The sequence below is a fragment of the Mobula birostris genome, chromosome 6, assembly GCF_030028105.1.
Source record: "Mobula birostris isolate sMobBir1 chromosome 6, sMobBir1.hap1, whole genome shotgun sequence".
In the NCBI taxonomy this organism is placed as follows: Eukaryota; Metazoa; Chordata; class Chondrichthyes; order Myliobatiformes; family Myliobatidae; genus Mobula; species Mobula birostris.
Genome location: NC_092375.1, coordinates 78,940,075 through 78,956,249, shown reverse-complemented (window position 1 = coordinate 78,956,249; position 16,175 = coordinate 78,940,075). Strand labels below are relative to the sequence as shown.

The window sequence follows — 16,175 nt, the reverse complement described above, 5'->3', positions numbered from 1 at the left end:
ATGTCTGTAGCATGCTCTACATCTAATTTGGATGATAAACCTGTAAGCATCGGCCTGTAAGTGCTTCCCCCTCTGGCTTCGTATAACATGCCAATACCTATCAACTAAAAATAAGGCAGGTCCATCACTGGCACAGTAGTGTAGTGGTTAGAACAGTGACCCTGGTTCAATTCCTGCAACTGCCTGTAAGTAGTTTGTATGTTCTCCCTGTGATGTGGGTTTCCTCCGGGTGCTCGAGTTTCCTCCCACTGGCTAAAGACCCACCAGTTGGTACGCTAATTGGTCATTGTAAATTGTCTTGTGATTAGGCTAGGGTTAAATCGGGGATTGCTGAGTTGCGTGGCTCAAAAGCTCCGGAAGAGCCTACTCCACTTTGTATCTAAACCAAAAGAAGGTAAGCACCCTCACTGTTAGGGAAGAGGTACAGGAGCCTGAAGACTCACTGTTAAGGATTCAGGAATCGCTTCTTCCCCTATCATTAGATTCTGAGTGGTCCATGAACACTTAACTATTTAATTTGTAATTTATAGTAACCTTTTGTCTTTGCATCAAAACAAACTTCACATCAAATTAAATGATAATAAACCGCACTCTGATTCATTTAATCTAATAAGTGGCTTTAGACTGAGTGCTGAAGGTGGATTCTTTCATGGCAAGACTAAAGAGATAAATGAAATGTTCCCTCTTTCATAAAGTACATTTTTGCTACCAACTACATTCTTACATACTGTATACTTTTACGAAGCAAAACAAATAACCTTTACTCCATTAATGACCGTTATCTGGTAAAAAGATAATATTAGGGTTACAGAAGTGAGAACCTTTAGTTTTGTTATTTTGATGTCAATTGGTACCACGAAGTATAGGCATCCTAATTTTTCCCCGACTTCAGCGCCTGTTGCGGCAGGTCCAGTTCTACACAAGCAACTCAGGGGTGCAACTTTATGGAATCGCAGCAACTCAAATGCATCATATTTCAGAGATTTAAATATAAACAAAAAGCAAATGTGTACTTAAAGCAGGTCCGAAATCATCAGATTCTATAAAGCCCGTGCATCGCATCATTGCGACAATATCAGCCGTTATACCTTAAAAAAAGACCCACACCATCAATTTTTGAATTGCAGTCACCTCTCCATGTACACTGCACCCGCTGCAAATGTCACTAATTTGTAATTACAATTGCCATGTTTAATTGGGTTATCAACTACCTTAACACCCAAACTCCATTCTCAGCAAAGGATTAAAGCGAAAAGGAAACGAACCAGTAGGTTCGCGACCCACAACCACCGACTTGAACACGCACCTCTAAGAGTCTGAAGCCACGATTCATACCATTATCAGATTTTAATTAGCACGCCTATTTCCTGCACAAGTGTGAATTACTCCCCACCTCCACCCCCCCCCGCAAAAGAATCTATGTCGCTGTCTGCTTCAGGGTGACCCCCCTCCTCTCCCGTCCCATGCTATCCGCACGTGTTCGTGCGCTAGTGCTAGTCCCAGCACTGCAGCGACAGGCGCCCCACCAGACAGAGTCTGTCCCGGATCCGGATCCGGGCCCGGTCCGCGCTCCACGCGGAGATCAGCGAAAGCGCCGACTAATCTGAACGCCCTCCAAGATTAAAGAAAACACATTTCATTTTCTATCCCAACCCCTCTTCCCCTACGGCACGGGGGAGGGGGAGGGGGAGGGGGAGGGGGAGGGGGAGGGGGAGGGGGAGGGGGAGGGGGAGGGGGAGGGGGAGGGGGAGGGGGAGGGGGGGGGACGCTAAGCCGACAAGCTGTGTGTTTCCCTTACAAGTTCGGCGGCGCAGCAGACCCCGGCCGCGCTATACCAGAGCAGCGAAGGAGGTCCTTTAGGCCCCAGTTACTGAGATCGGTGCCAATCCTTCTGCGCAGCACAGCAGGGGGAGGGCGGTAATGGAGCGTAAGCGGGGTGAGTGAGTGAGAGAACTGCACCGTAAACAGACAGGCGATCCACGATGTTTCTTCCCCCCCCCGGAACACCTGCTCTTTCACCCTCCGGCCCCCAACTCATGCTAATCCCCCTCTTCTCCATTTAAAGATCCTCGCCTTCCTCACAGGTCAGGCCTCGTCTGAGTTCTCTCCTTTCCCCCCTCTCTTTATGTAACTAACGTAACGAAGCAAAGCCGTCACTACTATTACCCCCCAACCCCAACCCCAACCCCAAACTCACACACGGCAGAGAAAGTTCCCTTTGCCCTGGGAGAGAGGAGAGAGAGGTTCACGCCAAGCTTCTCCCACCGGTGTTATTGCCCCCCGTGCGACTTTAAACACCCCCGCCAGCCCGTTTCCCGGTCTTCCGAGGGAGGGTCCATGTGCACCCCGACCCCGACCCTCACCCCTCCGTCAATACCCTAGCACGTTGCCCTCCTCTCTCGCCTCACCTCTCCGTCCTTGGCTCTCAGATCCAGCCTGCCCGTCTCCTGTACGATCCGCGTCGCCATGATGTGACGGAAGTGAATTTTGGGCAGGGGAGGGAGGAAGCCGAGAATAGCCCGGCGGGGGTGGGCCGGCTGCCCGGAAGAGCGGCGTCCGGGCGCGATGGGAGCTCTGCGAGAGAGCGGCCCGACCGCCCTGCGAGCCGTCCGCAGCTCCGCGGCATCTTTCCTGTCGAGCAAACGTTGCAGAATCACGAAAATTACTTTTAAAACCCCAGCCCACATTCCGCTCATTCGGGTATTAGTTCCCTTTATGTTATCTAGAGTACCAGGCACTGTAGCAGGTAAGGGACTTGTTGCTGCTTGTTTAATAGTCAGAGCAAGTTACTAATTTGTGAGATATCAAGGCAATAGGCCATTCGACCCACCTCGACAGGTGGGTGCCCGTCTGTATTGATCCCATCTTCCAAAGTTTGATTCAGCCTATTCAAGTGTTCATCTAGACACTTAGGAAAAGTTGTCACTGACTCTGCTTCCATCACTCCCAGACAGTGAAATCTAGGTACTCACCACCCTCTGGGTGAAAAGCACACTTCTCAAATCCCCAAATTCATTCAGTCCCTTTTCCCAATACATGTTGGGTTATGACTAATTTCTCTCAACTAATCAGACATCCCACCCTGCAAAAACTCATTTCAGGGCGATCTCGACCAGAAATCTCAAACTCATAGCAGTCTGTGTCAATGAATTTGTTAATTTTGCAAGACATCAGATTCACAAGTGTTTTGTGAGACAGCTGACTTCTGAAATCTGTCTTAATGTGACGCACCATGCTGAATGCCCTTTCTACATCACAATTAGAATTTGGCAGCACCAAAAGCAGCTTCATCAACTGGCAGAGCTCTTTGAATCTCAACTGCCCTGTGCTCACGGAGTTTACTTAGGACAGCTTCCCCCAGAACTCATCAACTGGCAAACTTTTGTAGTTTGGCATCAGTCCTTCAAGGTTAGTTGAGACATAATCCAGGACTCACCTCAAAATGTCTTTTACAGTCATTTAACCCACCATGGGCAATAGAAAAGTCACTGTTGCAAACAGTGCAGCAAGCAACACTGTCATTATTTTTGATCCCTATTAGGCAGGGATACACTTTAGTGTAGTCTGAGGTGAAGTATGTTTTGTATTTTCTTTTTTTGGAACACTCTGCCATGGCGCTGCAAGACACTAGATTGAACTGATGGACAATGAAAGAGAGAGAGAGGTCGACTGTAAAGCCCGCCCACAGAGAAAACTGATAGGTCTACTTAGCACAAAGAGAGACCAATCAGGATTGATTCATTCTCTTTCTCTCTTTCTCTCTCTCTCTCTCTCTCTCTTCTTCCTCCTCCTCCTCTACCCCCCACTCTCTCTCTCACTCTCAAAAAAATTGGTTTCCAAGATATTGTGTATAATTTGCGGGCGTCAGGGAGCCGCTATCTATATGTAGGAGACTCCCGGAACTTCCAGGAGAGGTGGACTGTCTGCAACTTTTTAATGGCTTTGTCCATTTCCCTTAATCTACTAACCTGAAAGCTTTCACCATCTATCCTATCAACAAATATGACGTGTTTAATTTGAAGTGAAGGAAGGGACAGGGAGCAGAGCTAAAGCTGCCAATATAAATTAAGCATGTCAGAGGAACAAGAATGGCAAACATGTTGGCAAATGTGGCTGGAGAAGTCCTAAAGAGCTGCAGGGTAGTTAGATTAGTAGGCACATCAAGGTGCTGGAACAATATTACCAATGCCATCTCTGACATCCTCCAAATCCATTGAAAAGGTTGCCAAAACAATGCCAATATTCTTTACCAGCCTGACACCCCCTCCCCCCCCCCGCAGCACTGAGGCTGTATACTCAACTGGGTGTGGTGACTAGATCATATTTTCCATGTGCCTGGCATCAAAGTCCCGAAAAAATGTACTCCAAGCATATCATGGCAAGGAATTTTCAGAACAAAGAAAATACCTCTGGGACGTCTCTCAAATTGTTCTTAAAAATGTTGACATCTTCATTGACATATGGAAAACCCTGGTCCACAAAGGAATATTTGGGAAGGCACCAAGCCCCTTGAGTTTCTAAAAAGGGAACAAATGGAGGCCATGTGTAAGTAGAAGCTGAAAGCAATATCCATTAAGCAAAATCTGCCTTGGCTGTGGCAGACTTTGTGCATCCTGCTTAAGACTCACAGCAATCTCAAAACCTATGAAATTGAGTTGATACAAACCATCTTTGACTTCAAATGACTGCCAAAAAAAGAAAGCTTTATAGATTCTGCAGAGTGCTTGAGGAGGTAAAAGGTAAACTGATAACTTGCAGCCAACCTCAGTCCTGCTGTGATGTTGATGTGGTTCGTCTATAATGACTTCCCCCAACTAAACAAGATGTTAACAATGCATCTTATTTGAGTTAGTAAATAATAATGTTTTGTTTATGATTTTCAGACTCATTTTTAGAGGCATTATGAATTGGACTCAGGATTATTATCACCATCTTATATGATGTGAAATTTGTGGTTTTTTTGGCAGCAACAGTAAAGTGCCAAGACATAAAATTACAATAATTACAAAATAAATAGTGCAAAGAAATTTAGTGAAAACTAGAATTTCAATGAACACAAACATATTTTTGTCTTTAGTTAAAAAAAATTATTTCAATACATGAAAGTATTAAATGTAAATCAGAATGCATCATACAAGAGGTGTACAAGATAATGAGAGGCATTGATAGTGTGGATAGTCAGAGGCTTTGTCCCAAGGCTGAATGGCTATCACGAGAGGGCACAGTTTTAAGGTGCTTGGAGGCAGGTACAGAGGAGATGTCAGGGGTAAGTTTTTTACGCAGAGAGTAGTGAGTGCGTGGAATGGGCTGCTGGCAGCGGTGGTGGAGGTGGAAACGATAGGGTCTTTTAAGAGGCTCCTGGATGGATACATGGAGCTTAGAAAAATAGAGGGCTATGGGTAAGCGGAGGTAGTTCTAAGGTAAAGATGTGTTCGGCACAGCTTTGTGGGCCAAAGGGTCTGTATTGTGCTGTAGGTTTTCTATGTTTCTATATTAATGTTAGGATTGAAATATTTTTTGGAACCTATGCCATCTCAGACCATTGGAAATTTATGGTGATTGGGGGGTGGATTGCTATTTTCAAAGTGTATTCAGGTGAACGACCCCTCCCCCACATTATAGGGCGTTGCCATCTGAGAAAATTGCTCATATTCTGATTTCCTGTAACACAACGACACATCATTTGTGCTTACTTAAAGAAACACAAGTTGAAAAAAAAGCAAACAGGAATTCTGCAGATGCTGGAAATTCAAGCAACACACATCAAAGTTGCTGGTGAACGCAGCAGGCCAGGCAGCATCTATAGGAAGAGGTACAGTCGCCGTTTCAGGCCGAGACCCTTCGTCAGGACTAACTGAAGGAAGAGTGAGTAAGAGATTTGAAAGTTGGAGGGGGAGGGGGAGATCCAAAATGATAGGAGAAGACAGGAGGGGGAGGGATGGAGCCAAGAGCTGGACAGGTGATTGGCAAAAGGGATACGAGAGGATCATGGGACAGGAGGTCCAGGATAGTTTATTTTCCTTCATATAACTTTTGTGAATTCTACAGGGTTTGAACTTGTATACCTCAAACAGCCTGTACATAGTTTGGGGCAGCCTATGTAAATTTAAAATATCCACCAACATCCCAGAGGCTAGAGATACTGTATATGTGAATTCCATTGTTTGAGGAGCTCACAAGGCAAGTACAAAGTATCAAAATTTTTATGCTTTTGTCTGTTTTATTTCAATGATAATGAATATGCACTGACGGGCTACTCAGAGAAAGCCGAGTTAAAGGAAAAGGATATATTCAAAAATGATGTGTAATAATGGGAATGGCACAGATAATGCTGAGGAAGGTTGTTGATAGTGTTATTCATTTGGTTCCAATACATTGTTCTTCTGATAGCACTGGACAACACATTTTTTCAAAAGTGTCGCTTACTCAGAATTTTTTTTATTTGTGATAGACCACTGGGAGCTGAACACAAATATAATTTCAGCTGACTTATATCATGTAGGAATTTGGAGAAACTAGAAATTAAATTTTATTGAATATAATACATTTAATTGCATAATGGGCTGACACTTTGCTATAGTTCAACTAAGATAAAAATGTTTTGTTGATGATTTCCGTTTGTACTCAGTGTCTAAGGCTTCTTGCTTAACCAACCTTGACAAAACTGAGTAAGAAATTGCTGATACTGACCAACTATGCCTGTTCTTTTAAAAAGGTAGGAAGAAAAGTCATATTCAATTCTCTTTCAATTTTTTTGTGATGAACTTGAAGAAATTCCATGTGTCCTTTACAAATTAAGGGATGCCCACATGATCTGGTAACAGTCAATGAGATCTAATTGATTTTTCAGTTCTCCATGGGAGGACATTCAACTGAAAATTTGTTCCAACAATTTCAGATAAATAGTTAATTGATTTGAACTATCAACCTTTGTACTGTAATAGCTTATGTTTCATACCAAACAAGTTTGATCTAGATCAGAAGAAAAACATAGCTTCAGAAAGTAGTGTTGATCATTTTAGTGCAAAAAAGCCTCTTCAAAAGTGTGCTTGTGATTATTCAATGTGTTGTATTCATCTGAACATTAACTGCAATGTCATTGGGTGGATTTACATACAAATCATTAAATCCCTTTCTCATAGCTAAATATATGGAAGATTAAGAATGTTCTGATGTTTGGCTCTGGGGTCCAAGGCTGAAGCTGTTAACACTACTTTTCCTGCTGTCTTTATGGTGTCAGGAGCCAGTCTACTCTGCAACAAAATCTTCTTATAAATTCCTGCTCCAATCTCTACATTGATATCGTTATTGGACATCTACAGTCTTGTTAAGGTGTGTAGAAAGTAGAACAATGACAACAATGTCACCATGTATATTCATTGACTATCCAAGGCCTCTGTAGGATAGTTCAGCTACTCCACTGCCAGCAATAATTCTTCAACCACTGTCAGGTTTCAACTGATAATTCCTGTGTTTTGGCAAATCAGTTTTGCAGTACTCTTGTCAGATAATGCAGCTGTTATAGTCCACCTCTTCTCACAATCACTCAAACATTGCTGACATGGATCTGCTATGTGTGTGGTAATATTGGATAAGTTGATGTTCTGTACATGATTATGTTTCAAAGTATCTGTGGTGCAAATGTGACACTCTGCAGTGTGCAACAACCACACAATTCATACTAGCAACTTTAAAACCATCAGTAATAGCCATCAGGAAAGCGACCAACTCCTACTAAAGCAAACTTATGTTAGCAAGGACTGTGCTGCAACTGTATCATAATTCAACCTTTCAACTTCATAATTTGTCAGCTGCACATGACAACTGGCTGAATAATAAGTTTACTGTCCTGGATACTGTTGGTGGGGACGACTGACCAGTTGTGAGCCACGTTGGCAAGGCCTCCGGCACTGAGTCTGACCCGGTGGTGCAGAAGGGTGGGACGGAGAAGAGGAGACCTGTCATCATTGGAGACTCTATAGTCAGGGGAGCAGACAGGAGATTTTGTGGACGTGAGAAGGACACCCACATGGTTTGTTGCCTCCCGGGTGCCAGGGTCCGGGATGTCTCTGACCAGGTGCACAACATCCTGGTACGAGAGGGAAAGCAACCAGAAGTCGTGATACACGTTAGTACCAATGACATAGGCAGGAAGAGGGATGAGGTCCTGAAGTGTGAGTTTCGGGAACTGGGCAGAAGGCTGAAGAACAGGACCTCAAGGGTGGCGTTCTCAGGATTGCTGCCAATGCTACGTGACAGTGATTGTAAGAATTGGAGGAGATGACAGTTGAATGCGTGGCTGAGGAGTTGGTGCAGGGAGCAGGGTATTAGATTTTTGGACCATTGGGATCTCTTCTGGGGACGGTGGGACCTGTACAGATTGGATGGGTTGCACCTGAACTCGAGGGGGAGCAATATCCTTACAGGTAGGTTTGCTAGTTTAAACTAATTTGCAAGGGGGATGGGACCCAGAGCGATAGAGCAGTGAGAGAAGTGCATGGAGTAAAGCCGGATCTAACATATAGAGAGGCTTTGAGGAAAGAAACAGAATGAACGGTGTAAAGGTAGTGAGGTAGAAGGGCTGAAGTGTGTGTACCTCAATGCAAGAAGCATCAGGAACAAAGGTGATGAACTGAGAGCTTGGATACATACATGGAATTATGATGTAGTGGCCATTACAGAGACTTGGCTGGCACCAGGGCAGGAATGGATTCTCAATATTCCTGGATTTCAGTGCTTTAAAAGGGATAGAGAGGGGGGGAAGGGGAGGAGGGGTAGCATTACTGGTCAGGGATACTATTACAGCTACAGAAAGGGTGGGTAATGTAGCAGGATCCTCTTTTGAGTCAGTATGGGTGGAAGTCAGGAACAGGAAGGGAGCAGTTACTCTATTGGGGGTATTCTATAGGCCCCCTGGTGGCAGCAGAGATACAGAGGAGCAGATTGGGAGGCAGATTTTGGAAAGGTGCAAAAATAACGGGGTTGTTATCATCGGTGATTTTAACTTCCCTAATATTGATTGGCACCTGGTTAGTTCCAAGGGTTTAGATGGGGCAGAGTTTGTTAAGTGTGTCCAGGACGGTATGTGGACAGGCCGACTAGGGGGAATGCCATACTAGATCTAGTACTAGGTAATGAACCGGGTCAGGTCACAGATCTCTCAGTGGGTGAGCATCTGGGGGACAGTGACCAGCGCTCCCTGGCCTTTAGCATTATCATGGAAAAGGATAGAATCAGAGAGGACAGGAAAATCTTTAAATGGGGAGGGGCAAATTATGAGGCTATAAGGCTAGAACTTGCGGGTGTGAATTGGGATGATATTTTTGCAGGGAAATGTACTATGGATATGTGGTCGATGTTTAGAGATCTCTTGCAGGATGTTAGGGATAAATTTGTCCTGGTGAGGAAGATAAAGAATGGTAGGGTGAAGGAACCATGGGTAACAAGGCGGAAAATCTAGTCAGGTGGAAGAAGGCAGCATACATGAGGTTTAGGAAGCAAGGATCAGATGGGTCTATTGAGGAATATAGGGAAGCAAGAAAGTAGCTTAAGAAGGGGCTGAAAGAGCAAGAAGGGGGCATGAGAAGGCCTTGGCGAGTAGGGTAAAGAAAAACCCCAAGACATTCTTCAGTTATGTGAAGAAAAAAGGATGACAGGAGTGAAGGTAAGACGGATTACAGGTAAAGGTGGGAAGATGTGCCTGGAGGCTGTGGAAGTGAGCAAGGTCCTCAATGAATACTTCTCTTCGGTATTCACCAATAAGAGGGAACTTGATGATGGTGAGGACAATATGAGCGAGGTTGATATTCTGGAGCATGTTGATATTAAGGGAGAGGAGGGGTTGGAGTTGTTAAAATATATTAGGACGGATAAGTCCCCGGGGCCTGACGGAATATTCCCCAGGCTGCTCCACGAGGTGTGGGAAGAGATTGCTGAGCCTCTGGCTAGGATCTTTATGTCCTTGTTGTCCACGGGAATGGTACCAGAGGATTGGAGGAAGGCGAATGTTGTCCCCTTGTTCAAAAAGGTAGTAGGGATAGTCCGGGTAGTTATAGACCAGTGAGCCTTACATCTGTGGTGGGAAAGCTGTTGGAAAAGATTCTTAGAGATAGGATCTATGGGCATTTAGAGAATCATGGTCTGATCAGGGACAGTCAGCATGGCTTTGTGAAGGGCAGATCGTGTTTAACAAGCCTGATAGAGTTCTTTAAGGAGGTGACCAGGCATATAGATGAGGGTAGTGCAGTGGATGTGATCTATATGGATTTTAGTAAGGCATTTGACAAGGTACCACATGGTAGGCTTATTCAGAAAGTTAGAAGACATGGGATCCAGGGAAGCTTGACCAGGTGGATTCAGAATTGGCTTGCCTGCAGAAGGCCGAGGGTGGTGGTGGAGGGAGTACATTCAGATTGGAGGATTGTGACCAGTGGTGTCCCACAAGGATCTGTTCTGGGACCTCTACTTTTCGTGATTTTTATTAACGATCTGGATGTAGGGGTAGAAGGGTGGGTTGGCAAGTTTGCAGACGACACAAAGGTTGGTGGTGTTGTAGATAGTGTAGAGGATTGTCGAAGATTGCAAAGAGACATTGATAGGATGCAGAAGTGGGCTGTGAAGTGACAGATGGAGTTCAACCCGGTGAAGTGTGAGGTGGTGAACTTTGGAAGGACAAACTCCAAGGCAGAGTACAAAGTAAATGACAGGATACTTGGCAGTGTGGAGGAGCAGAGGGATCTGGGGGTACATGTCCACGGATCCCTGAAAGTTGCCTCACAGGTGGATGGGGTAGTTAAGAAAGCTTATGGGGTGTTAGCTTTCATAAGTCAAGGGATAGAGTTTAAGAGTCGCAATTTAATGATGCAGCTCTATAAAACTCTGGTTAGGCCACACTTGGAGTACTGTGTCCAGTTCTGGTCACCTCACTATAGGAAGGATGTGGAAGCATTGCAAAGGGTACAGAGGAGATTTACCAGGATGCTGCCTGGTTTAGAGAGTATGCATTATGATCAGAGATTAAGGGAGCTTGGGCTTTACTCTTTGGAGAGAAGGAGGATGAGAGAAGACATGATAGAGATGTACAAGATAATAAGAGGAATAGATAGAGTGGATAGCCAGTGCCTCTTCCCCAGGGCACCACTGCTCAATACAAGAGGACATGGCTTTAAGGTAAGGGGTGTGAAGTTCAAGGGGGGATATTAGAGGAAGGTTTTTTACTCAGAGAGTGGTTGGTGCGTGGAATGTACTGCCTGAGTCAGTGGTGGAGGCAGATACACTAGTGAAGTTTAAGAGATTACTAGACAGGTATATGGAGGAATTTAAGGTGGGGGGTTATATGGGAGGCAGGGTCTGAGGGTCGGCTCAACATTGTGGGCCGAAGGGCCTGTACTGTGCTGTACTATTCTATGTTCTATATTTTGGGTAGAATGTTTCTCTTCAAAACTCCATTCGAATTGCATACAACTCTGTTGTAATGACAGCATATTTTGTGCAGATGGATTTTCAAACGTTTTTCTTTAAGCCTTACTGGTCATGCGGTTACTACTGAATGCCAAGGTACAATGTATTCAGTTTCAACAAATTTTGTGATTTGTCAGAATCTTCCCACCTTCCAAAATTATGGGGTGATAATATTATTTACTCACAGTGAAAGGCAACACATTGAGACTACTGTCTCTAGCATCCAGGGCTTCAGAGTGCATCAGATTCAAATGGTGAAGCACTAAGCTACTTATATTGCATAAGACAATGTTGCATAATTTTCACAGCATTGTTGTTTTGTCTGCTTTCTCAAAATATTTCCAGGAATTGCTTCATACTGCTTCTTGGCCTGAAGCCATTGGCTTTCAGCTTCTGCAGCCGTCATGAATTCAGCTCTGCATTACTGCAGTACATCACTTGACTTACCTACCCCACAATGTTCACTGGTGGTCCATGCAGGCTGGCATAGTGTCCTTTGCCATGACCTATGAAGGGCCTACATTTAACCCTTCTACTTAGAGTCATAGGGAAGTACAGCACAGAAACAGACCCTTTGAGCACCTAGTCCATGCCAAAACCACTTAAGCTGCCTACTTACATTGACCTGCATCAGGACCATAGCCCTGCTATCCATGTACCTATACAAACTTTGGTTAAACATTGAAATCAAGTTCGCATGGACCACTTGTGCTGGCAGCTCATTCCACACTCTGCGGAATCCACTGAGGTTCATCTGAGTGAAAAAGTTTCTCCTCATGTAGACCCAAATCCCTTTGTTCTACCACACCCCTCAGTGCCCTACCATTCACTGTGTAAGACCTACCCTGGTTGGTCCTACTGAAGTGCAAACCCTCACATATGTCTGCATTAAGTTCCATCAGCTATTTTTCCAGCTGATGCAGATCCCTCTGCAAGTCATGATAGCCTTCCTCACTGTCCACTACACCTCCAGTCTTGGTGTCATCCGCAAATTTGCTGATGCAGTTAACCACATTATCATCCAGATCATTGATATAGATGACAAACAACAATGGATCCAGCACCAATTCCTGTGGCACACCACTAGACACAGGCCTCCAATCAAAGAAGCAATCTTTTACTACCACTCTGGCTTCTCCCACAAAGCCAATATCTAATCCGATTTGCTACCTCATCCTGAATGCCGAATGATTGAACCTTTTTGCCCAACTTCCCATGCAAGACCTTGTCAAATGCCTTACTAATGTAGATAATATTGACTGCCTTGCCTTCATCCACTTTCCTGGTAACTTTCTCAAAAAATGCTATGAGATTGGTTAGACATGACCTACCACGTGCGAAACTATGCTGACTATCCTTAAACAGTACATGTATGATCAAATACTTATATATCTGGTCCCTTAGAATACTTTCCAATAACTTTCCCACAACTGCTGTGAGACTCACCGGCCTATAATTTTCTGGTTCCTGTTTAGAGCCTTTTTTAAACAGCGGAAGAACATTGTCTATCCTCCAATCCTCTGGTACCTCTCCTGTCGCTAAGGATATTTTAAATATCTCTTCTAGGGCCCCAGCAAATATCAGCACTTGCCTCCCATAGCGTATGAGGGAACACCTTGTCAGGCCCTGGGGATTTATTTCCCCAGATTTGCCTCAGGTTAGCAAACACTTCCTTAGTAATCTGTCCAGTGTCTATGAAGTTGATGCCGCTTTGCCTCACTCCTATAGACTCTGTATCCATCTCCTGAGTAAATACAGATGCAAAGAATGCATTTAAGATCTCCCCCATCTGTTTTGGCTCTACACATGGATTACCGTTCTGGTTTTCCAGAGGACCAATTTTGTTCCTTGCAATCCTTTTGCTCTACCTGTAGAAGCCCTTAGGATTCTCCTTTGCCTTGTCTGCTGGAGCAACTTTATGCCTTCCTGATTTCTTTCCTAAGTGTTCTCCTGCATTTCCTGGACTCTGTAAGCACTTCATTTGCTCCTACTTGCCTATACCTGCTGTGCACCTCCTTTTTTTCTGTTAAGCAACGTTCTTTACACTTATTATCTTTACCTTTTATTCTGACGGGCACATACAAGCTTCGTACTCTCAAAATTTCATTTTTGAAGGCTTCCCACTTTCCAAGTACACCTTTGCCAAAAAACAGCCTGTCCCAATCCACACTTGCCAGGTCATTTCTGATACCATAAGAATTGGTGTTTCTCTAATTTAGAATCTCAACCTGCAGACCAGACCCATAATCTATGCATATTTCCTTTGAAACTAATGGCATTGTGGTCACTGGAGGCAAAGTGTTTTCCCTACACAATCTTCTGTCACCTGCCCTGCTTCGCTCCCTGATAGTAGATCCAGTAGTGCACACTCTCTCTTTGGGACTTCTACGTACTGGTGAAGGAAACTTTCCTGGACACATTTGATAAATTCTGTCCCATCTGGTCCTTTGACAGTATGGGATTCCCGGTTAATATGTGGAAAGTTAAAATCACCTACTATAACAACCTTATGTTTCTTGCAACAGTCTGCCATATCTCTACAAACTTGTTCTTCTTGTTATAGGGATCTACCCTTGGAATAATGATCAGTGAGGCACCGAGGGAATCTATATTTACTGAAAGTAACCTTTATTGTCTCAACTAAAAAACGCATAGGTTCACAAACTAACTACCTGTGTGCAAACCCACTAGAATTCCTTGATCCTCCAAGAACAGTCAATGAAGACAAAAAGTATTACCCTAGGAAACTAGTCTATGCCAGCTAGGCATTCCTCATGGTCCTGATCTCTGTGTATTTATGGGGTCCTTCACATCTGCAATGGTCTCTGGAGAGTTATCACCATTATGTATTCCTGATTCTTATAGTGTTCCTCGTCAGTTGAACTGATGGGATCTCCATCCCATTGGCTCAAGGTCAGCTGACCTACCTGGGTCACCTTCCTACTGGCTCTAGTCCAGGGCCACAACCAACGTTGTTCTATGGTTTCTGCCCCCCAGCCTTGTGTATTTGTTCCTTTCAACTCTGACTGGTCCAATCCAATCAAACCAGGTGACCCAGACGCTGAGTCTAATGAGATTACAGACTGCTTCTCAGGTAGGTCTGCCATTTTACATAGTAAGTAGCGATTCATCTGAGAATGGCTCCAGGTTTAGCAGGTCATTACTTGAAGCTCCTAATGTCCACATTTCAATAGCTCTTATTAGATCATTGCTCAGCATGAATCAGTTCAGGGTTCACAAAATGGCCGGGGGCGGGGGGGACACAAACAATTGGTTTGTCTGTTTTCCTTGATCTTGATTCACTCGAATCCTCTAATTTGTAGACTGTAGTTCTTTTTGTCTACTTCCACTGTCTTAATTCACTTGAATCCTCTAATTTGCAGACTGCAGTTCCTTCTGGACAACACTAAATACCTAAGACTGTCGGGTGATCTGTAATATAGCCCCATTAACAAGTGAAAATCTGCAGATGCTGGAAATCCAAGCAACTCCCACACCATGCTGGAGGTAATCAGCAGGCCAGGCAGCATCTATAGAAAAAAGAACAGTCGATGTTTTGGCCCGAGACGTGGTCATATTTCTCTTATTGCTCAGTTCCACCCATTATGCCTCACTAGTCAAGATCTCCAGTCTGTCCTGACAGAGCAGGGACATGACATTTTCCGTGACTAATAACGCCACCCCTCCTCCTTTAATCCCTCCCACTCAACCACATCTGAAACAAGCAAACCCCGAAATACTGAGCTACCAGTTCTGACCCTCCTGCAACCAAGTCTCACTAATGACAACATCATAATTCCGGGTGTTGATCCATGGCCTGAGCTCATCCACCCTTCCTTGCATTGAAATATACTCAGCTGAGGACACTCATTGCACCATACTCAACCTTTTGATTCCTGACTTTGAGATCTTATCAACATTGGCCTCCACAACCTCTCCACCAACTGTTCTGGCACTCTGGTTCCCACCCCCTTGCAACTCTTAATTTAAAACCCACCATGCAGCATTAATATACCTTTCCATGAGGATATTAGTGCCCCTCCAGTTCAGGTGTAAGGCATTCCTTCTGTACAGGTTCTACCTTCCCTTGAAGAGAGGCCAAAGATCCAAAACTCTTATGGCCTCCCTCCTACACCAACTCCTTAGCCACATATTATAATCTTAATTCTGGTCTCACTAGCACATGGCACGGGTAGCAATCCTAAGATCACATTTCAGGAGGTCCTCCCCTTTAGCTTAGCATCTAACTCCTCCCTGAACTCCCTATGCAGAACCTCATCACTCGTGCTACCCACGTCATTGATACCTACGTACATAAACCATGACGTCTGCCTGTTCACCCTCCCACTTAAGAATGCTGAGGACTCGATCTGAGATGTCTCGGGCACTGGCACCGGGGAGGCAACATACCATCCAGGAATCTCGTTCTCGCCCAAAGAATCTCCTGTCCGTTGCCCTAACTAACAAATCCCTATCACCACAGCATGCCTCTTCTCCCCCCTTCCCTTCTGAGTCACAGAGCCAGATTCAGTGCCAGAGACCTGACCACTGTGACTTTCCTCCTTGGAAATTTTTAGGTTTTATTGTTTTACAACATTGGATCATGGTGGATTTAATTTGGCTTTTTTAACACTGATCAATAGAAAAGAGTTTTTCATGTTAAAGTGAAAACAGATCTCACAAGTGATCTAAATTAATTACAAATCTAAGACACA

General features: G+C 44.4%; 1 protein-coding gene and 1 long non-coding RNA gene across 5 annotated transcripts in view; one reads left to right on the top strand and one right to left on the bottom strand.

Moving 5' to 3' along the window:
* LOC140199128 (gamma-taxilin-like) overlaps nucleotides 1–2,485 on the bottom strand; it is a 78,929-nt gene extending 76,444 nt beyond the window's left edge. The window contains exon 1 of one of the 2 annotated variants that reach the window (XM_072260700.1): nucleotides 2,409–2,485. In XM_072260700.1, the coding sequence (XP_072116801.1) occupies nucleotides 2,409–2,468 (60 nt within the window). In that variant the 5' untranslated portion in view covers nucleotides 2,469–2,485. The remainder of the gene's footprint in view (nucleotides 1–2,408) is intronic. The other variant, XM_072260701.1, reaches the window with a different exon arrangement.
* LOC140199130 (uncharacterized) overlaps nucleotides 1,794–16,175 on the top strand; it is a 48,800-nt gene continuing 34,418 nt past the window's right edge. Inside the window, exon 1 of one of the 3 annotated variants that reach the window (XR_011886351.1) lies at nucleotides 1,794–1,936. This is a non-coding gene — a long non-coding RNA (uncharacterized lncRNA). Of the gene's footprint in view, nucleotides 1,937–2,573; nucleotides 2,747–14,915; nucleotides 14,968–16,175 lie in introns of those variants that run through there. The other 2 variants (XR_011886353.1, XR_011886352.1) reach the window with 2 other exon arrangements.